Genomic DNA, 23,659 nt, shown 5'->3' with positions numbered 1-23,659 from the left:
CTTAACTATGAAGCCACTATGCTGCCACCATGATTAACTCTTCCATTTTTATAGTCATCAGTACTTTCTTTGACTTGAGGGAGGTTGTCTTCACAATGTCTTACAATAGGTTCTGCACAATAGACAGGTGTTGCCACTATTCTTTTTTGCCTGCCTTATGAGGCTAGGTTGGAACTAGTTCTGAGTCCACAAACCTACTTTATATTTTAAATCCTGATTCTGCAAACGTGCGTTGATTAGCACTTCATTTATCTGGGACTACTTGCAAGAGCAAGTTCTATAAAGGTTTGCAGAATCTGACTCCTAAAGATTATTCTGTATTCTTGAGAAATACAGAATAATCTTTCACCCACAATAACAGAGCACCCTACCTGGATTGCCTCCTGGATCACTAAGGACTACAAATCCCAAGAAAGGGAATAGAGTTCTGTGTGGTGTTATAAAACATTTTGTTACACATTTTCATGACCATAAGTATTTAAAAAAACAACAGCCTATTTTTTTGTGTATCACTTCGTTTTCAAGCTCAATAACTAAGTAATCTCCTGTATGTGGGGGTGTCCAATTAACTTTTGTTAATTGGAGAGACATGCATATAGCTCTGCATGTCAGGTAGAATAGACCTTAGTGACTAGTTCAGAAGAAACCATAAAAGGTCTTTGTCAAAGGTTGTGACTTCTGACAATCTCTTGCATAAAAGTATTTTGTAGTTGGAGGTCCACTGGAACCCTGCTATAACGTGCCCCTTGATAACGCGAATTCATTTATAACGTGGGGCGAGTCTGGCCCCGGCGGCTGCAGCAGGCGCGGGGCTAGTCTGGCAGGCGTGGGGTGTTTGGGATCCATGCCCCAGCGGCTGCAGCAGGGGGGACTCTCCCTGCAGCCCCGGCCCGCCCCTGGGGTTCTCACCTCTGTTCCCGGCAGGGCCGGCTCCAGCCCGCGTCCTTCCCTCCGCGGACCGATGTAGGGGGCAGCAGCGCGCAGGAGGGAAGTGCCCTGCTGGGAGTGGGCTGCAGAGTGGCGTGGAGCCCTCCCGGCAGTCGGCGCGGCAGGCCGGCAGCGGTAGTCTTCGGGGGCCCTGCTCCCCTGGCCAGAGCGCGGCAAGCCCCCCGGCCCCGCTCTGCTGGTGGGACCTCCGGCCGGAGCACGGCCAGCCCCGCGGCCCCGCTCTCCCGGCTGGAGCGCGGCCAGCCTTGCTCTGCTGGTGGGGACTCCGGCCGGAGTGCGGCCAGCCCCGCTCTCCCGGCCGGACCTCTGGCCGGAGTGCGGCCAGCCCCGCTCTGCCGGCGGGACCTCTGGCCGGAGCGCGGCAAGCCCCGCGGCCCCCCCCTCCCCCAGATGGCAATCCTAAGTGCCGGCCCTGGCAGCAGGAGGGGCCGAGTGGCCAGCGCCCTAGCTGAAGGAAGCCCTGGCCGTCCCCCTTCTCTCTCTCCTCCCCTCCCCCTCTCCACCTAGCTAGGGCGCGGAAGCTGAACACAAGTACAGTGGAACCCCGCTATAACGCGACCCCGCATTTACCGCGATTGAAATTTTTGGACCCCAATGATCGCGTTATAGCGGGGTTTCACTGTATATAATGTACAAAGACAACTGCATTTTTTTTTTTTTTTAGGAAATGCATACTGCAAATATGATGAATGTTTTATAATGTGGCAGGTCTTGAAGAATTAATGACACTGGAAGAAAAGGCTAAACTCTATGCAGCAATTGGGTATAGTGAAACAGCTGTTGATCCAACATTGCCAAAAACAGTAAGTAAGATTTGGCTATCTTATTTGATCAGCAAACATTTTAATATATACCATATATAAATATAATTAGCAGTTTTGCACTGAAAAACAATACACACAATCTGGGATCATTTATACATTTCTTTGATCTCTTAAATGTCTGTTTTCATTTCTCCTCCCTCTTCTCTTACTTGTTTGAACTATTGTGTGGTTTTTTTGTTAACTTACTTTCTGCTGCGATTTGCTCAAAAAGTTTCTTCTTTAACTGGATATTATCAAGTGACATTGGGATCTTGAGGATGATGATATTTTGAGGAATTCAAATCTTATTCTCAGGTTTTTCTTGGAGTTCATCTTCAGAAAGTTTTAATGTATTTTTAAAGTGTCAAGCTAGAATAAAATCACAGTATTTGCGTATTTAAACAATGAAATACTTTACTTATTCCTTTGAAAAAAGAGCTTGCATATTTGTGTTCATTAAAATTTAGAAATTATTCAAAATAGGGTATGTTAATAACAGCCAGTGTTCATGCTTTTTAGTAGTTTGGTAAAGTTTTAATTTTTTTTTTTTTTTTTTTTTTTTTTTTTTTTTTTGGAAGACCTCTGTGTATTCCCACTTGTGAAATAAGGTGCCCCTGGTGACAAGCTGTGGAACTGCCTTGAAAAAGCAGTGTCTGTTGGATGATACATGAGAGATCTTGTGTGAGCGTTGATGTCATTCCTCTACTTTACATAAGGGCATACCCCCCATCCCCTAGCTCATATTCTTTTCCCACCACTGCAGAGAGCACCCACAACTTGACACTTTGTCCTTAGGCTAGGTTTTTGCATAGTCTCTCTTATTTGCTAGTAGTGAGTTTGTATAGAATAGTATAGGATAATTTAGTAAACTTAACTTGCCTTTGTCCCCTCATAGGCACTATCTTGGGCACCCTAAAGGAGTCCTGACCCAAGACTTGTGACTCTGACTCATGTCCTTCCTGACTTCTGAAAGAAAGTCATGAAGAGCTGAAGTCACTTCTGAAGAAAATAGCCAATGCCTCATTCATAGAAGGAATCTTTTCTTCCTTCAAATATGCAATAGTCTGCCCAACACTGAAACAACCTTCCTTGGATACTTCAGTTCTAGCAACCATCATTCACTGTTCTAGCAACCTACCCATTCCTGAGCAAGCTCATACAGAAACTATCAAAAGGCCAACTACAAGCTCATCTAATAGAAGCTAACATTCTTGAACTGGCACAATCTGGATTCAGGCCCCTTCAGAATGGAAACTGCTTTAGTGACACTGATGGATGATTTCTGCTGTCAATGAATAGAGGATAGACATCCTTTCTCATCCTCCTGGATGTCTCTGCAGCATTCGACACTGCGGAGGTCCATGAGTAAGGCCCTGAGAAAATCATTTTTTTTTTTTAAATTCATGGCTGTATCATGGGTAATGTACAGAATTTTGCAGAATGTGCATGGTCAGCAAATGTCTTCCACCATCCGCTGAACTACTGCAATTTTTCCAACAGCAGGGAGCTAGAAACAGGCATCCATGCATGCTGGTTTCATGCTTGCTATGGCTCAGAGCATGCATGCGTGGCAGCATCATAATGTCAAAGCAGCAGTTTGGGTGGGGGACTAGGTGGCTGGTTTTATGCCAGGCCAGTAGCCAGTGCTACAGCCTCTTGGAACACCTGCAGTGTGAGCCCTGCTTCTACCTCCCTGCTGTTCATATTCCAAATGGTGGCAGCACTGGCTATTGTGCCTCAAATGAAAACAGACATTGAGTCCCGCTCTGAACTGCAGCTCCCAACATGAGGCACACTGAGCACGAGACCACTGCGTGAGAATGCCCAATTCTGCCTCCCTGCTGTTGGTAAAATCATGGTGTTGGGCTAACTTTGTGATTTTTATGCAGTCCATGAAGTTGAAGACCTAGCTTTAGTTACTCATTTCTTCACCACCTCTTGAATGTACTATAGCAATGCAATATACGTTGGCACAAAACATTCATCACTTAAAGTCCAGTACAAAGTGCTGCACCGCATCTCTTCAGAGCACAGGCTACTGTGAGCCCATCATACCTGTTCTTCTTCGAGTGCTTGTCCATTCCACATTAGGCATGCGCGCACTGCGTGCACGGACATTGGAAACTTTTCCCCTTAGCGGCTCCCGTTGGGTCGGCAGGGGAGCCCGCCAGAGCAGCGCCTCCATGCCAGTGCATATATATCCCTGCCGACCTGACCCCCCCCCCCCTTCAGTTCCTTCTTACCGTCTGTGGCGGCATTGGAACAACTCTTCTCTTGCTTGCGAGTGATCCCTTAGCACAGTTGTAACAGTTATCTGTAGTTAATAGTTATCAGTAGTTAGCACTTCTTAATAGTAGATAGTTAAGCTACCTTTGTTTTAGGTGTCTGAAAGTTGTTTCCAGCACCAGCCCTGGGCTGCGGGGCATGCCGCAGGCCCAACGGTTTAAGGCTTGTGTCACAAGCCTATGCCGATCAGTGATCCCCATGACTCGTGTCTCCGTTGTTTTGGGGAAGCGCACCAGACTGAGTGCTGCAAGATCAGTAAGGCCTTTAAGCCAAGAACTAAGAAAGAGAGACTTTCGTCTCAAGCAGTTGCTCATGGAGGCCGTGCTACAACCGGCGGCCTCGGACCAGCTGGCTTCAGTGCTGGCGTCCTCGGTGTGGAGTGCCCCGGCATCAATCCGTGATCCAGTACTGGTGGGGCACCACAAGCATGCGGCACTGAAACAACAGGACAAACCCAGGCACCGCTCGACCTCTCCAGTACAGTCGAAGGGGCAGCTGAAAGGCAATAGAGGGCACTCCCCATATAAGAAGGCGGCGCCACCCAAGGAACCGAGCACTCAAAAGGGCAGTGTGGCCTGAAGACATGCACCAGCATTGGTGGCTCTGGAACCGCAGGGCCCGTCGAGCCCCAGGCTAAGTGGGTCGAGCGCAGAAGAAGGGCTGGAGGACATCCTAGAACAGCCCTCCACGCCAGACACCTTTGAGGCGGCAAAAGACCTCATCGAGCTGTCGGCGGCAAGCCCCCGCCCTGGCAAGGAGTAGCCTCTGGCACCATCACCAAGGGTGCCGTCCAGAGGCAAGCTGGCAATGGTGCACCGCTCGAGGTCACCTCCCCGGCACCGCTCCCAGCACTGGTCCTGGTCGAGCTCAGCCTCCGTGGACTCACAGCTACCTTTGACTCAGTGGGACTCAATGGCACCAGAACTGAGCCAGCACACGGCACTGTCTCCCCCTGCGCACTGCTCCCTGGCACCACCACTAAGCCGGCACCAAGGGAACATAAGGCCGCAATCCCCGACTCTGGGTAGAAGGCAGCAATCCCGGTCCCGAGAGCATCGGTACCGATTCCGGTCCCGGTTGGGGAGAAGCCGCTCTCCAGCCCCCAGATGGCACCATGCCATGGCACCGCCTTGGCCTTCGAGATCGGCCTCCTCGGAATCCGAGGTTGACTCAGGCCACTCCAGCTACGCCCGCAGAGCACCGGCTAGCAGGGAGCCCCAGACCGCGTGTCCGAGTGGGGACCGCCGGGACAAAGGCCCTTTTGGACACGGGCCTATCAGCAGCAGCAAGGGACCTCCTCCAGAGCTTCGAGATCCAGCTGTTCGGTGCACCGGTCCCGGTCCCCACGCAAATACCCCGCCACGCCCAAGGAGGCTACGGTATCCAGGCCACCAGATGCTTCTCCGGAACACCGGCGAGCGGAAGTGGCACCGAGCCTGGGGCCATCCCAAGGACAGTCTACCTGGCAGGGCTCGGTTGTGCCCCCAACATATGATGAAGGGCAGGAAGAACAAATGGAGGAGGCTCAGCAGGCCCTCACCTCCTCATCGTCCCCAGACGAGGCTGTGGTAGGCACGGCGGTGTCGGGGCCTCCCCCGATCGACCACAGGGCACATCAGGAGCTGCTCCGCAGGGTCACCCAAAATTTGGGCCTACAGGCGGAGGAAACGGTGAAGCAGGAGGATCCTATGGTGGACATACTAAGCCCTGAAGGTCCCTCCAGAATTGCGCTCCCGCTCATAAAGACCATCCAGTCTAACTACAAGACGGTCTGGCAAACCCCAGCCTCCAGCGCATCGACAGCAAAGGGAGTGGAGAAGAAGTACTTCGCCCCTTCCAAGGGATACGACTTCCTTTTCTGTCATCCGACCCCCTGTTCGCTGGTCGTCTCAGCGGTGAATGAACGGGAGCGTCATGGCCAGCAAGCCCCGACCCCCAAGGCCCAGGAGGCTAAACGTTTGGACCTCTTTGGCAGAAAGGTCTACTCTTTTGGGGGCCTCCAATTACGGATTGCGAACCAGCAGGCTATCCTAAACAGGCACAATTTCAATTCCTGGGCAGCAGTTTCTGAATTTAAAGACTCACTGCCCCAGGGCTCTCAGCCTGAGTTCCTCGCCCTCGTAGAAGAGGGAAAAGCAGTCGCCAAGACCTCTTTACAAGCCTCTCTGGACTCAGCAGACGCAGCAGCCAGAACAATCGCCTCAGGTGTGGTGATGAGGCATTCGGCGTGGCTTCAGGCTTCGGGCCTTCCACCAGAGGTCCAGAACACCATCCAGGACCTCCCCTTCGAAGGGTCTGGCCTCTTTTCCGACCAGACGGATGCCAGGCTGCATAGCCTTAAAGACTCTCGGGCAACCCTCAAGTCGTTAGGCATGCACACCCCGGCGACTCACAGGAAGCCATTCAAGCCCCAACGATCGCAACAACGGCAGTACCAGCCCCGCCCTAGGCAGGAGCCTTACCGCAGGAGGGGCAGAGACAACAACAGGCGCAGGCGGAATAACACGCCTAGTCAAGGCCAGGGCCAGGGCAAGCCCCAGCCTGGCAGCAAACAGGAGTTTTGAAGGTGCGTTCGAGGACAGCGTACCAACCCAGCTCCCGGATCCTCCCCCACATTTCTCGGACCGCTTGTCCCACTTCTGCCAGGTGTGGTCCCGTATAACGTCAGACTGTTGGGTCTTACGCACGGTACAAGTGGGTTACACGCTGCAGTTCTCCTCCTTCCCTCCTACCTACCCTCCTTCCCCGTCCCTCTTCAGGGACCCTTCTCACGAGCAACTCCTTATGCAGGAGGTACAGTTGCTCCTAGAGGCGGGGGCGGTGGAGGGAGTCCCTCGGGAACTAAGGGGAAAGGGGTTTTATTCCTGCTATTTTCTCATCCCAAAGGCAAAGGGGGCCTTCGGCCCATTTTAAACCTTCTCGGGCTCAACAAGTTCTTAGTCAAGGTCTGCTTCCGTATGGTCTCCCTAGGCACTATTATCCCGTCCCTGGATCCGGGGGATTGGTACGCTGCCCTCGATATGAAAGATGCCTACTTTCACATCACTATTCACCCCGCTCACCGGTGGTTCCTACGATTCGCCATAAACCAGCACCATTACAAGTTCAGTCCTCCTGTTCGGCCTGGCGGCAGCCCCCCACATCTTCACAAAGTGCATGTCAGTAGTGGCAGCCTTCCTGCGAAAGAGGAGAATACGGGTATACCCATACCTAGACAATTGGCTCCTTGCAGGTCGGTCTGAAGAGGAGGTCTGCTCCCATGTGACGGTGGCCCTAGATGCATTCCGCAAGCTGGGCCTTCTAGTCAACTTGCCCAAGTCTTCCCTGATACCAACCCAAAGGCTGGAGTTCATCGGGGCAGTGCTGGACTCGGTGCAGGTGCGAGCGAGCCTTCCGGAATCCAGGTTCCTGGCCATCCAGCGGCTCATAGACTCGATGCTAAGGTTCCCCACTACCATGGCCAGATGCTGCCTCCAGCTCCTAGGGCACATGGCAGTGTGCACCCACATAGTCAAATACGCTTGACTACAGCTCAGGACTTTACAAGCGTGACTTGCCCGATCGCATCGCCCGGGCAGAGATTCCCTAGACCTTGTCGTGATGGTTCCGGCCCAGGTGTTGGACTCCCTGCACTGGTGTCTCAATCGGCCGGTAGTATGCGAGGGTATCCCCTTCGCCTCACTGCAGCCTGCTCTGACGCTGGTGACAGACGCGTCAGACCTCAGCTGGGGAGCTCACTTAGGGGACCTAAGGAGGCAGGGCTTGTGGTCCGAGGCCGAGATGTTGCTCCACATCAATGTGAAGGAGCTCAGGGCGGTTGGTCTAGCCTGCCAAACCTTTCACGCTACTCTGGAAGGTCACAGCGTGACAGTTCTGACAGACAACAAGCAGGATGGAGCCTGCTCTTTTCCCCTCTGCCGAGAGGCCCTTCTTCTGTGGGACTTTTGTATAGCCCCCTCCATCCATCTCGTAGCGTCATATCTCCCGGGAGAACGGAACAAGCTAGCGGACAGTCTCAGCAGGTTGTACCGCACGCACGAGTGGTCGATAAGATCAGACATCTTGCAGTCAGTCTTCCAGAAGTGGGGGTTTCCCCAAATGGACCTCTTTGCCACCAAGGACAACAGCCAGTGTCGGCGGTTTTGCTCGTTTCAGAACCACAGTCCGATCCCTTGGAACAGGAGTCTGAAGTATGCCTTCCCTCTGCTCCTGCTCATCCACAGAGTCCTCCTCAAAGTTCGCAGGGACCAGGCGATGATAATTTTGATCGCCCCAGCCTGGCCTTGGCAGCACTGGTTTACAACCCTGCTAGAGCTGTCAGTGGCCACTCCGATTGCCCTGCCCCTACACCGGGACCTCATTACGCAGGACAGAGGGCACCTGCTTCACCCGGATCTGCAGTCTCTGCACCTCATGACGTGGAAGCTGTCTGGCTAAATGCTATGGAGAGCCAGTGCTCTCTTCTGGTACGACAAATTCTCCTTAGCAGTAGGAAACCTTCCACTAGGGCGGCCTGCCTAGCTAAGTGGAAAAGATTTTCCTGCTGGTGTGAGCCTAAGCAGATACAGCCACTCCAGGCCACTATTCCAGTCGTCCTAGAATACCTCCTGCACCTCAGGCATCTTCTCTCCTTCCTCAATCAGGGTGCATCTAGCTTTCATTTCAGCGTTCCACTTGGGGGAATCCGGATGCTCTGTGTTTTCTAACCCCATGGTGGTGCGGTTCCTCAAGGGACTGGAGAGAGTGTTCCCCTACTCGCGCCTGCCGGTCCCTCCCTGGATCCTGAATTTGGTCCTTTCCAAGCTTATGGGGCCCCCGTTCGAGCCCCGGGCCTCTTGCTCTCTCCTGGAAAGTGGCATTCCTGGTGGCCATTACATCGGCGAGGAGGGTGTCTGAGTTATGAGCCCTAACCTTGGAGCCTCCTTATACAGTTTTCTATAGGGACAATGTGCAACTCAGACCACACCCAAAATTCCTCCCTAAAATAATCTCGCAATTCCATATGGGCCAGGACATTTGTTTACCAGTGTTTTCCTAAACCACACACGGACCTGAGTCACCGTAGTCTGCACACTCTGGATGTCCGAAGGGCCCTGGCGTTCTATTTGGAGCGAACTAGACCTTTCCGCAAGTCGATGCAGTTGTTTGTTGTCATAGCTGATAGAATGAAAGGGCTTCTGGTCTCGGCACAACGCATTTCATCATGGATTGCGGACTGCATCCGCGCTTGCTATGAGCCTGCCAAGGTTCCAGCCCCGGCGATCACAGCTCATTCGACGAGGGCGCAGGCGTCCTCAACAGCTTTCCTGGCGCACGTCCCAATCCAGGAGGTCTGTAAAGCAGCCACCTTGTCATCGGTGCACATTTTCACAGCCCACTACGCAGTCAACCAGCAAGCCAGAGATGATGCGGTGGTTGGCAGGGCTATTCTTCAGGCAATTGCTCCATGACTCCTACCCTCCTCCTATGGTAATTACGCCTGTGAGTCACCTAATGTGGAATGGACGTGAACAAGCACTCAAAGAAGAAAAAACGGTCACCTACCTTTCGTAACTGTTGTTCTTCGAGATGTGTTATTCATGTCCATTACACTTCCCACCCTCCTTCCCCTCTGTCGGAGTCTCCGGCAAGAAGGAACTGAAGGGGGGTTGGGTCGGCAGGGGTATATATGCACTGGTGTGGAAGCGCCGCTCTGGCGGGCTCCCCTGCCGACCCGACGGGAGCCGCTAAAGGAAGAAGTTTCCAACGTCCATGCACGCGGTGTATGCACACCTAATGCGTAATGGACGTGAACAACACATCTCGAAGAACAACAGTTACGAAAGGTAGGTAACCGTTTTTTTCTCTGCTCTCTGCCCTGGCTTCCCATAGAATTTTCAATCCAGTCAGTGAAAACTCCTTAGGTACAATGGACCTCTCAACAATAAGAGTAACATTCAGCTGTGTGGAAGACAGAACTTTCTCTGGAGGTGGCTTGAGGTTATGGAAGTAACAGGAATTAAAGACCATCCAAATCTCACCACTTTCCACTCCAACTGCAAGGCACATTTCTTTGACCTTGTATCTCTAAAATAAACACATAGCAATTGGTATATTTAACACCCCCCCACACCACCACCACCAAAAGTAGATACTCCACTGCACACACTTCTCCCCCTGGGGAGAGGATGAGAGAACAAATGTGACAGATATGTAATCACATAGCTTAATGTGCTACTGGAAGATGTTCATATACTATGGTGATGAGCCCTGTATAAAAACCTATATAAAATCGAACCTGGAGGTTTTCCTGACTTGATCTCAAGGACCCCAGTCATCTTCCTTTGCCCCAGGTTCAGATATCATGGAAGTATCTCATGCAGTCCTCTTCATCTGTCCATGTGGCCCTGCATACATCATTCCATGGAAGACCTGGTGGAGGCAGATACTAATACCCTTTCCAGCACCATGACAAGTGCTGTCCCTTGGCACAGATGCCTTTGCAGCCACCTATTTCTAACCCAGCACCTGTGCAACCTTTGGAGCTGTCAAGGGACTTCTCAGATCAGCAGGAAGATCTGCCTAAGTCTGAGGATGGGATGAGTGTCCTTCAGAGGAATCGGGAAGAACGTACAGATGGCACTTCACTAGAAGATCGGATTGGTGCTTCATCTGTCCAACCTTCTGATGAACAGTAACTGTTTTTGAGGAACTATTGGGGAGAATGGCAAACTGCAGGTGCAAACAGGCTACACCACTGGAGACATCAAATCCCCTGTTGGATGTGTTACAAATGCAGATCAGGGATAAACTAGCTCTACTTACCAGCTCCAGCCTTCTTAACCTGGCCAAGGATGTCTGGCTCTCACTCTATTCTCATCCTCACCCTGTATCCAAGAGAGCCGAAGGATCTCAATTTTTGCTGTGTTGTCCTTTGGCAAACTCCATGGTGGGATCTGCACCATAGGAAAGAGTTAGAGGCAGCAAGACAAGACCTCTCAACTCTTTCCCCTTCTGACATACAGGGACCTAAGGTTTTGCTTAAAGAGCCTATTTGTTTGGCTTACTAGACCTTTGAGTGGTCAACTCTCAAGCAATTATGTTCCACTGTAATTATGCCCTGTGGAAAGCGATGATGCCTTGCCCAAGTCAAAGAGGGAAGCAGCCTGGGCTGTACTCTGATCATATGCATGTTAGACACTTCCTAAGAGCAGCATATGGTGCCTTGGACTCCAGTGCCAGAAGAGTGTCCAAAGGAGTGGCTCTAGAGAGGTACTCCTGGCTGAAATCCTGTGAATGTCCTATTGGAAGAAATGGATTCTCTTTTCAGGAAGGGAGCCATAGAGGAGGTTCCACAGGAAGCCAGAGATAAATGACTTTACTCCACCAGTTTCCTGATCCCAAGGAAGATCAACTGTTTAGGACTCATCCTGGACCTTAGAAATGTCAACAGATGCACAAGAATCCTCAAGTTCAGGATGCTCACTGCAGGGGGCATTATCCGTTCCTTATCCCAGGGAGACCGGTATGTGCCTCTCAGTTAAAAAGCCACCACTTCTTTGTGGTTATTAAGCTCAGACCTGGTATCCGAGGTTCTATGTGGGGATGACGCACTACCACTTCAGAGTTTCTCTTTTTGGCTTGTTCACAGCTTGAAGAGTCTTCACTGTGATGCTTCCTGTGAGATCCAGGGTTGTGTGGTACCTCACCACCACCCGCTCTTAGTGTGAAGCAGCCTTGTCTGTTCCTGCTGTGTATCAGTTTCCTGAATCCATCAGCCTGTGGTAACCCAAGGACTACCTTCCAGGCCTCTAGTAATAGGCACGTGCCAACCACTGAGTCCCTGGAGCATTCACCTTGGTGGGGATGAAAATGTGAAGGCAGGCTTACTCAGCAGGTGGTCACATGATCAACACAAGTGTTCAGTGAAACCAGTGGTGACCAGTGCACTATGTCACAGATGGGTTCACTAGGTAATAAACCTCTTTGAACAAAACATCTAATGCCAAGTGTATTGAATGGGAGTACACACAGTCAAAAGCTGTCTGATGTGGTTCTGCTGGACTGGAGACAATTTCTTTACACCTTCCAGTCTTTCTTCCTGTTACCCAGAGTCATAAGGTAAATCATGGTGGACAGGTCACATACTAATGGCCCCAATTTGTCATGTCAGCACTGGTATCTAGATCTCCTGTACCTGGCCAGGGATCCACCATATTTGCTGTCTTTCTCTGCAGACCTGCGTCAATAACAAGGGGAGGATTCTGCATCCCAACTCAAAGACACACTTCACTTGGCATTGTGGAGGAGGAACCTGCTAACTAATGTGGACTGTTTATGCTCTGAGTTCAAGTCACTCTCTTGTAATCCATGAAGAGTTCCATCATGAAATGCTATAGACAAAAAAAGGAAACAGTTTACTATCTGGGCCATTGGTAAAGGATTTGTTCCATCTCAAGCTGGGTCTCTGCAGTCCTAGAGTGCCTTGTACACCTGAAGTCTCAGGGCTTAGCTGTAGCCACGCTAATAGTCCATAGGGCAGCAGTTACCTGTTCATCACATTTATGTTATGGACATAGCTCAGTGATTTGAGCATTGGCCTGCTAAACCCAGGGTGGTGTTTAGTTCAATCCTTGAGGGGGCCATTTAGGGAACTGGGGTGTGTTTTTTAAAAAAAAATTAAATTAAAAAAAAAAAAAACTGGGGATTTGTCCTGCTTTGAGCAGGGGTTGGACTAGATGATCTCCTGAGGTCCCTTCCAACCCTGATATTCTATGATTCTATGATCTTCTCTTACCTTACAGTCTCCAGATTCCTTAAGGACATGGTAAGTGTGTTTTCCTCCATTAGGGAGCCTCTACTTTTATGGGACCTAAAACTTGTCCTAACAAAGCTAATGGGTTCTCCTTATGAACTTCTGACGGAAGCCTGTCTCAAACATTTATTGATCAAAACTGCCTTCCTCATCGCAGCTGCTGTGTTTTGATGGCTTCTCCATCTTATATTTTAGTACACAAGACAAAGTCACATTGAAATCCCATCCCAGTTTCATGCTTAAGCTGGTCTCAGATTTCCCCCTAGTTCAGTGTATTTCCCTGCCTGTGTTCTTCTCCAGACCCCGTTTCCATACCCTAGATATCAAGTGGGCATTCTGTTCTTATCTGGAAAATACCAAGCCTTTAGAAAATCCAATAGGTTATTTGTAGCATGTGGTCAGAGATGCCAGAGAGAACCTGTGATCAAACAGACTTTCTCATGGATTAGGAATTGTATAGAACATTGTTACATCTTAATTAGGAAACTAGTAACCTATTGTTTAAAGATCCATTCCATGAGAACCACTGTAACATCATTGGCATGCCTTAGCAGGTTCCCCTGGTGGATGTAGCATCTTGCTCCAATGCCTGGTTTGGGAGAGCTCTGTTACAGTTTATATTTACCTAACAACTCCTAGTTCACTGTTCTCCTGGTGGAGCACTGTTTGGTAATCTTCTCAAGTGGAATGAACAGGGGCCCTCGAAGAAAGGGGTTACTTACCAGTAACTGTTCTTCAAGAGTTGTCCCGTACATTAATACTGTTTACCTACTGTCACCTCTACATTGCAGTTTTGTCTACTCTGCAGTTAGTGGGGAGAGAGCTTGGGTAGTTGGGGTGGCATGTGTGCATTCCTACAGAGTGAGGCGATGACATCACTGTCATGTGAGATCTCTTGTGAAACCCCCAAAGACATGACTTTTCAGGGTAGTACCACTACTCAATGCCAGGAGCGCAAGTGTGAATGCACCAAGGTGACTCTCAAACTACAACACTTAATGGTAAATAATCGCTTTATTGTACCGTTTCCTGTTTTACATAGTATGAAGCCATGAAGCTTTCTGTAAAGCTGTTAAGCATGTCCGTATCAATAAGGGAAAACAAGGAGAAACCTGAGCTGATCAAATTTGCAGTAATTGACTTGAGCACAATGTTAATGCAACGACCAGGTGCGCAAGCAATAAGGTAAGCCTTGTCCAAACTATTTTTATTCCTCATAAAATGGCTAAGCTATTAATAAAAATGGTGCTTAGCTTCCAATCTTCATTGTGCTAAAGTTCACAGACCCATTACAATAGCTAGTTTAGCCTGTTTGCAGTTTGGGGGTAGAACCAGATTGGTCAGTTACTGACAGTAAGGGAATTCCCCATCCCTAAAGCACCATGACAGCTTTATCTTCCTCCACAGCTGCTGGCTGGCTTAACTCATCCTCCCTGCTGCAGAACTTTATGAGGAAAATGCTAATCTAGTTCAAACATCTCTCTGGTTCCCAGTTGTGTCCTAGAGGTAGCATTTTCTTTTTGAGGAGTTCCCCCAGCTTTGCTTCCTCCTTTGAGTTACTACTGCAGCAGCTGTTGCCTCTGCAGCCTTCAGGGAGAAGTGTAGGCTTCACCCCCTTATTAGGTGCATCTGGGGAGCTCAGCAGTTGGGGTGCCATCATTGTGAGAGATGTATATGAGTCCTGATACTGCTTCTTTAAGAGTGCCATGGCCAGATATGATGGGTCTGCCTGGGTTTCCTTGTTTTGTAACTTCAGAAGCATATAGAAGGTCCTTGGGCAGGTGGAGGGGGATTTGTGGGAGGTGAGGTTGTAGAGTTTCTCTTGGCGTTGTTTGGGGAAAGGATTTGATGATCTCCTTAAATTTCTGGGTGGTTTGTCATGTGAGAATCATCTTTGAGTTCTTTATTGTAGGTGGTGTCAGAGAGATCTCAGTTGACCTCATGTGATGTATTTCATCCAGTACACTAAATGCCCAATATCAACTATGTGGGTGAAACCAAGACAATCTTGATTGGCAGAAAAGATGCTGAAAAAGGAAAATAATTGGTTAGGAAAAATGTTCCATTTTGATTGCAAGTTGTTAGTGCTGCTAGGTTAAATTGCTATTGCCAGTGTTGCTGCTCTTGGAGCGCCTATGTCAGCTGCACTAGCAGAGAGTGTAGCTTACCGATTCAGCAGACCTTGGTGTGATTCATAAGGAAAGACCACAGGCTCAGGTCGGTGGTGAAGGCACTCAGCCAGGTTTATTGTCGACAAGCACGGTACTAGCACCCTGGTTCATTGGTTACAGGTACACTAACACATGTATGCCTGTGACAATGGTACCTGCCCAGTCAGCACACCAGGATGCTGTTCCTTCAGCGAATACAAAGATGCCCCTCCTATGACTTCTCCTTTTATACATTGATAAAAACAAGTTAAGTATTTTACTCCAGACATTGTTAGATACCACCCTTATTCTTGTACCTTCTAGTTAGAACAAAACATCCTTATCTATTATTCTGTCATCCCATCCTAATCTTCCGAGAGGTTGGTGTGTTCCTGTACCATCTCTTATGAGTGTGTTTATGTAATTACTTGAGAGATCTGTGTGTCTCTGTACTGTCCTCTTAGATCAGGGATATGCTTACTTGGTTAGCCAATACCTGGTGTGTTACTGTTCTGCCCAGGCCAGGCATACGCTGGTTCACAGCCATTGGTTCACAGTTAGTTATGCCTATATTAAATACAGTAACTCCTCACTTAACATCCTTGTTATGTTCTTGAAAAATGCAACTTTAAGTGAAACGATGTTAAGCGTATCCAATTTCCTCATAGGAATTAATGTAAACGGGGGGGAGGGTTACGTTCCAGGGAATTTTTTTTGCCAGACAAAAGACATTATATACATATACAGTATAAGTTTTAAATAATTTAATATTGTACTCACCAGTGATGATTGCGAAGCTTGGTTGAGGCGGGGCGTAGCGGGGTGGTGATGTGGGGGCTTGCTTGCTCCTCAAGGAATGCTGGGCGGGCAGAATGGGGGCAAGACCCCCGTGCTCCAACCCTGCTCCCCGGCAGGAGCGCCGGGCGGGCGGAACGGGGCAAGACATCGCACCCCAACCCTGCTCCCTAGCAGGAGACTCAGGCAGGCGGAACAGAACAAGCTCCTGCACCCCCACCCCACTTCTTGGCCGGCGCGCCGGCGGGTGGAATGGGGCAAGCTCCCCAAGAGCACCAAGTGGAGGGAGCCAAACAACATTATAAGGGAACATTGCAGGACTTTAAAGGAGTATGTTCTCTAATAGGTCAGCGACCTAATAACGAAACAACGGTTAACTGGGACGACATTAAGTGAGGAGTTACTGTAGAGAGAGAGAGTCCTGCTATGGACTAACTGTTCTTGTGGATCCTGCTGATGCACTGGTAATACACTTTCATATAGTCCTTTTTGACCTGGGAGTAGATTAAAGTGCATTGAGGAGATGTTAATATTAGCACATCAGCAGGTTCCACGTAGACAGTCCATTGTGGGCTAGTGCCAGGTAGATTCACTCCACAGCTTGTCACAAATCAAATGTAGACAATTCCTTAGACTTGTTTTGATGGAGGAGGAGATTTGTTCTTTTAATCTGGCACCTGCTACTTATCTTGTAGTCTATAAGTCATCTGCTGTTTATTTAAACATTCAATTTAAATGTAATTTCTCTACTGTTTTCACTTTATACAGATTTGAAACGAAAATAAGCACATTTGAAGTTACAGGCATGTCTCAAGAAAAATTCATACCCTGTCTGCTATCTTCTCGAACAGTCCATTCCGAAAACAATACATCACTCTTGAGCATAATGTTTGAGACCAATCCTTTAGATGAGAAAGCTGATCAGAAGCTTAGAATAGAATCACAACCGTTGGAAATAATATATGATGCAGTAAGTAAAAAATATGTTATGAAGCATTAGTTTTCTAAAAATATGATGTAAGCATTCATTTTCTTTTATGTTTATTATATCTGTATTTTAACAGAGGACTGTGAATAGTTTAGTGGATTTCTTCAGGCCTCCAAAAGATGTACATTTAGAGCAACTGACCTCAGCCACTTTGATGAAGCTTGAAGAATTTCGTGAGAAGACATCGACAGGTGAATGTCAATAAACATTTTCAGTGATACAGTTTTTGATAAATTTTGAAGATTTTTTTTCTTTTGGCTGAATTTTTAAAATACTTGTTGTTGTAAATGTATCATAACTGCTAATTAATGTATTAATTGCAAAGAAACAAAAATAGGAAATGTTTTCATATAGATACTCAGATACTGTGGTGATGGGGGCCATATAAATACTTAGATGGTTTAAAGTTTTCAACAAAGACATGCTAAAAGATGAAATTTAAATAAAGAGCAAAATGTCAGTACAATAAAAGGGTAAAACTATTTATCACTGGTTTCAGGAGGTTTTGAGGTATGCGTTTTTTAAGTTATATAACATTTTGGCGTTCATTGAGTACAAGAAGTGCGCCCTGTTAGCTAATATAATTAATACATACAAAGTTTTTGTTTGGAAACAGGGTTGCTGCATACCTGACACAAACCCACAAAACAAGGAAATGAAAAGTTAAGCCACTTAACAGTACATACCTTCTACTCCACACACACCGCGTGGGTTCCTTAGGATCAGGGTCCTACCAAAATCATGGTCCATTTTGGTCAATTTCATGGTCATAGAATTTTAAAAATAATAAATTTCATGATTTCAGATATTTAAATCTGAAATTTCACAGTGTTGTAACTGTAGGGGTCTTGATCCAAAAGAGGGTAGTGGGGGCATTGCAAGGTTATTGTAGGGGGGTCGTGGTATTGCCACCCTTACTTCTGCACTGCCGCTGGTGGCAGCGTTGCCTTCAGAGCTGGGTGGCTGGAGAGTGGCACGTGCTGGACAGGAGCCCAGCTCTGAAGGCAGTGCCACCTCCAACAGCAGCATAGAAGTAAGGATGGCATGGTATGGTATTGCTACCCTTACTTCTGTGCTGCTATCTTCAGAGCTGGGCCCTTGGCCAAAAGTCACCACTTTCCAGCTGCCCATGGCCGCGCTTACTTCTGTGCTGCTGCTGACAGTGCTGCCTTCAGATCTGGGCGCCCGGCCAGCAGCCACCACTTTCCAGCCACCCAGCTCTGACGGCAGCGCAGAAGTAAGGGTGGCAATACCATGACCTCCCTACAATAACCTTGCAACACCCCCTCCCCCAACCTCCTTTTGGGTCGGGACACCCAGTTTGAGAAATGCTGGTCTCCCCTGTGAAATCTGTATAGTATAGGGTAATAGTACACAAAAGACCAGATTTCATAGTCCATGATGCATTTTTCACGGCCATGAATTTGGTAGGGCCCTACTTATGATTGCTACAACTCATCTACCATAGATCATGCACTGCACCTTAATTCAGCCCTCTTTTTACCCTTCTGAACACAGCTGTTTATCAGATTTTCCCAACACAGTAGTACTGGATGTTTGGTGTCAGTTGTTTGTTTTGGGACAGAGTAGTTAATTAAAGGATTGTGTTCTGAAGAGGAGTTAAAGGGACTGATGAAAAGTTTATATGACAGTGAGGCAGACTTCGTCCGTTTAAGATTGTCTTCTACAAATTGCAAAGTCTGAGGCACTTGCAGGGCCTGACGCTGTGATGATGTTAAATTCTGTAAGTATGACTTGCATAATACTCTTATCTTCCAAGACAGACTGGAGAAAAGGCTGAGCATCAGTTCTGGGAGTAACCAGATTGGGGCTTATGGGGTATTTGACATAAGAGAGAATACTTCTGCTAGTTTCCATCTTGAGGTGGTGAACATTTGATAATCTAAAACATGGGTTCTCAAACTTTATTGTACCGCGACCCCCTTTTGACAAGATAAATTACTACAGAATAGTTAGTATTTTAAATTAAAAATGCATTACAAGGTTGTATCTACGAAAAGTAGCCACTAAATATTTTAATTCATAATACAGTCACAAGACAATCTTTATATCTAGTAGTAAAAAATAATAATAAAAAATATATGCACCTAATGGGAGGGCTGAGCTTGTATTGATGAACACAAATCCTTAAAGCGGGGCTCTGTGTAGCTGAGGTAAAGATGGAGGTCATCTTCAACAGTGAGATGGGCCCTGAATTTGTTTTTCAGTAAAGTCAGTGCTGAAAAGCCAGCTTCTCACAGATAGGTGGGTGAAAATGGCATGAGTGCTTTCAAAGCTGGAGATGACAGCTCTGGATATTCTTCTCACACAGAAATCCAGAAGTTAGCAAGAGATCACTCAGAAAATCTCAGCATCGCTGTCTCATCACAGGAAAGGTCCATTAATGTTTCTTTCACTATAAGTGACATAACAGCACTTGCAGTCGCTTCTACATTAAAGGGATTTCTAATCCACGCCTCTGTTTTCTGATGCTTTTCAGGGCAGTACTCACAAAACTGCAGTTTAAGGCTTTTCGGGTATCTGATGATAATGGGTGCAAGTCATGCTTTGGCGAGGCATTTTCATCCAAAAGTCACACAGTAAGAAAAAAGCTTCAAAACTGCCACGGTCCACGTGAGCATGCCATGGTCCACGTGAGCATACCACAAGGAAAGTTTCTTGATCCTACTTTCGATTTTCTCAGTGAGAGAAAAGACAAAAGCGTCTCACACTTGCAGTGGGGTATTAACACATTTAGGTGTTCAAAAATGTCTGCCAGATAAGCTAGCAGAGCAAGCCACTTGTATCTGCAAACCTTTCAGCCAGCGGGGAATCTTCATCTGAAAGAAAAATTCTCACTTCCTCACTGAGCTGAAACCTTTCCCCAAGACAGCCACTGAACTTCTGTATGGTAAAGTAACTGGTGGTGTTCAGCTCCCATCTATCACACAAAACTCCAAACAGGTGTACACTTTTAATGAAGTTGACTGTGCAAACAGCTTCATCGAGAACTTGTTTTAGAACAGGTGGCATTTTTTGTAACTAGGGCTAGCCTGCGTATAATACAGTGAGTCCAACTGCTTGCGGTGCAACAGCCTGCACTCGGGTGCCTAGCCTGCTGTTTCTTCCAGTCATTGCATGAGCATCATCACTGCAAATTCCTACACAGTGCTGCCATTCCAAGCCTGAATCAGAGACAGAAGCATCCAAAAGTGCGAAGAGCTGTTCCCCAGTAGCTTGCTGTGGCAATGGCCTGCAGAACAGAAATTCTTCTTGGAGTTCTTTGTCATTCTCAAATGTTATGTATAGCAGCATCTGAGCAGTTGAATGGAAAAAAAAAAAGAACTTTGCTAGATTTTGGCAATCGTTCAGTCACATCATTTGCCATACTGTGAATGTGCCTGGAAATAGTGTCATTAGAGATGGGAATCGAATCAAATTGAGTTGCCCCACCATAGTCAAAAGCACTTTCTTGGCACATGGCAGAACAAACGTTTCTCCAATACTGTGCAGTTTCCCAGTTTTAGCTATCCAGTATGACACAGCAAAAGATGCCTCAAGGGCTTTCTTATTTGCCGTAGCTGCCATTCTCAGTACGTTCTCAGTACTCTTTGAACAGAACTGTGCTGTGTCTGCAAATGCTGCAACATTTTAGTCGGTTTTAAGCTATCCTTTGCCAGAACTTCGCCACACACTGTGGCTTCTGAAAACAAGTCCGTATGAATTCATATTCCAAATATTTTGGATCGTATTTGTGGTTTCTTGGCTTTTTACTGCTGTTTGGAACCTCATTGTCAGCCCATCTTTTGCTGCAAGTGGCAATCGACTCCCCTTCAGTACTCCTCTTTCCTCCACTTTTCTTCAGAAAATGGTTCATTACTAAAATTATGTCTACAGTAACTTTTCAAATTGGTTTCAACACAACATGTGCTGAGTGGGCTGCCAGATAAACACACGTGCCTGAGTACAGGAAGTGCCTCAGTATAGGAAGTGCTGCACAGGGCCTACAGGGGGTGGAAAGCAGGGAAATTGCGGGTCTGCACGCCACAGGTGGGCCTGCCAAACTAAATTGCTCAGGCTTGGAAGCCCTTCCAAGTGGGGCTCAGGCTTGGGCTTCAGCCCCTGCTGCCCACAGAGCTCCTGGCTCTAGCTTCAGCTCCACCATTGCCTGCGAAGCTCTGGGCTGGAGCTTCAGCCCCACCACTGCCCACAAAGATCTGGGCTGGGGTTAATCACTTGCATGGTGGCTCAGACAACTCTTTTAGGACTTCTTCGGTGCAAGTAATCCAGGCCTGCTGATTTTTAAAATGTTCATCCCTACTAGAAGCTGTTTAACGTCCTCAGTTACTATGGGATTGAAAAGGACTTTATCATCCTCATATCGTATGAATATATCATCCTGCTTCTTTACAAATACAGAAGATTTAAGTAAACACTTCTGCCTCTTTGGAATTATTAACAACATTTTTACCAACTTCATCTAGAAATGGACCTATGTCATTGTTAGGAATTCTTTTGTTCCTAGTATACTTAACAAAAGAAACAAAACGAAGAGAATCTCCTCCTTGTCCTTAGCTCTGTCAGCCATGGATTTTCCTTGTTATCTTTAGCTTCCATTATCAATTTTCTCCACTTAATGACTTCTGATGTATATTGGTGGCTGTCTGCTTCCCCCTTTTTTCATTTCTAGTTTACAGTCTTCACTTCCCCTCTTAACTAGGCTGGTTAATGATCATAGATAGCTGAGGCTTAAAGTTCAAAAAATCAAAAGGCAGTGTGTGTATATTTTAAATCTTGTTGTTTTTAAACCAGTCTGATTTATTTCTTTATTTTTTGTCTCATGATTGCTGAATTCTTGGGGCTAGAGATAGTTGACTGACTTTAGGTAATGGAATCTTTTGTAAAAATGATTTGAGAAAATCATTTTATTCTGAACAATGACTCAGGAATTATTAGACTAAGATATCGTTATCGTAGATGGGAAATGGAGAAAATATATTGAAGATTTAAACTTTGATTAAAAGCAAATCTCGTTGTCGCATGAATATTTTTGTATTGTAACTTAATTCCAGTGTATTAAGCCTACAGTGTCACGCAGTCCTCATGAAATTGGCTATTGTGATTTCTTAGAGAAAGTGTCTTATTTGTCATCATTTATGCTACATTCATTAGCACTGACAAGGTGATTGATTATTATTCATGGGTACTTTGAACACTGAAAAGAACTACACTAATAAGTACATTTATGAATGTGTAACCAATAAAGAGAATTGAGATCTATCAGAATAAATCAGGATACTGTACATTTGGGATGGTTGACTAAGTTTGATGTGGTTGAACAGTTTCAGCTGTGTATTTTAGTAATCCTATTGTAATGAAATTTGTCCTCTGGTTCATACATTATCATCATAATTTATTTAAAATACGTTTAAAGACATGGTTTCATATTAGCTCCTTACCTGTCTCAATGTGATTATTTTCTAGGATTATTATATGTTATTGAAACACAGAAAGTTCTCAATCTAAAAATTAATTTAATGGCTTCATACGTCCTCGTTCCACAAAATGGATTTTATGAATCTACGTCAAATTTACTTCTTCTGGATCTTGGTAACCTACAGGTACAGTTTCCACTCATGAAATGATTTATTATTTGTGATAATTTGGCTTCTATTTATTGTAGTATGTTAAAAATAAACTTAAATTCTGTTGACTATAATGGGTTTATTTAAATGTTCCTGTTCAATTTAAATAGTGGTGATTCATTTTAAACTGCTTTCTAGACAAGTCTGGATTTCTTCTCCTGTTCTGAACACTTCTCTAATCCACTTAGAGTGGATAGTGTACATGACAAAAATGAGGCCACTTCCTTTGCGAATCTTTGAATGCCGTAAAGTAATACATGAAAATTGTTCTTAACAGTTTTTAATCCTGGCATCCCTGATGCTATTTTGGAATACAAAGAAACAGAATCTCTCTTACTCTGACATACGTGGTTAACACAATATTTTAAATTTAATACTCTTTGTCCTTTTCCGCCCACCCCTTGCCAATGCGCTTTTTTTGTTCATTATCCACTAAAATGATATGGATTGAATAGAATGATCATTTATGAGTATAGGACTTAATCAAAACTTCAAAATATTTATCCTCTATATTAAATTTAATAGATTATTTAAATTGTAAGGAAAAAGCAAGCAAAGGTAAATTAATAAATGTATATCAAATGCTATTAGTGTTCTTAACACCATACCAAACTAGGGTGACCAGATGTCCTGATTTTATAGGGACAGTCCCGGTTTTTGAGTCTTTTTCTTATATAGGCTCCTATTACCCCCGTCCCGATTTTTCACATTTCACACTATACCAAACACAGAAAATATTATTCCTGCCCCTGGATGATTGCCTTCTTATTGAACTAACAAAATTTAAAATAGCAAGTTCCCCTTCTTTGTATGTTGGCAACTGGTATATATCTATATCTATATATAAGTGACACTGGCAGCACTGAATATTAAGTTTGCTTGTCCCATTGTAAGACTGTTTGCTGTTGCTTATAATTTTGCCAAACTATCATGATTTGGGCTGAAATTTTCATGCTAGGTGTCTGTCTCAGGCTGAATTTTTTTGACTCTTTCAGCTAAAGTGGTTTACCTGTTTCTGAGAACAAAATTAGGGGGAAATGTTTTGGCCATATTTAAAAAAATCTTAAAATATAACTTTGTTGAGAAGAGGAGTACTTGTGGCACCTTAGAGACTAACAAATTTATTTGAGCATAAGCTTTCGTGGGCTACAGCCCACTTCATCGGATGCATGTAGTGGAAAATACAGTAGGAAGAGATTTTTTACACACACACACACACACACACACACACACACACACACACACACACA

At 46.3% G+C, this 23,659-nt stretch overlaps 1 protein-coding gene across 2 annotated transcripts in view; it reads left to right on the top strand.

Annotated features, from left to right (window-relative positions):
* The window catches only part of VPS13A (vacuolar protein sorting 13 homolog A), a 273,789-nt gene that overhangs the window by 68,459 nt on the left and 181,671 nt on the right, over positions 1 to 23,659 (top strand). For both annotated transcript variants that reach the window (XM_026652410.2, XM_026652411.2), the window contains exons 16-20: positions 1,657 to 1,751; positions 13,874 to 14,016; positions 16,545 to 16,746; positions 16,841 to 16,955; positions 22,249 to 22,385. In XM_026652410.2, coding sequence (XP_026508195.1) covers positions 1,657 to 1,751; positions 13,874 to 14,016; positions 16,545 to 16,746; positions 16,841 to 16,955; positions 22,249 to 22,385 — 692 coding nt within the window. The remainder of the gene's footprint in view (positions 1 to 1,656; positions 1,752 to 13,873; positions 14,017 to 16,544; positions 16,747 to 16,840; positions 16,956 to 22,248; positions 22,386 to 23,659) is intronic.

Source organism: Terrapene carolina, unplaced genomic scaffold (genome assembly GCF_002925995.2).
Source record: "Terrapene carolina triunguis isolate 2854851 unplaced genomic scaffold, T_m_triunguis-2.0 Scaffold113, whole genome shotgun sequence".
Classification (NCBI taxonomy): domain Eukaryota; kingdom Metazoa; phylum Chordata; order Testudines; family Emydidae; genus Terrapene; species Terrapene triunguis.
This window is presented reverse-complemented; position numbering and strand designations above follow the sequence as displayed.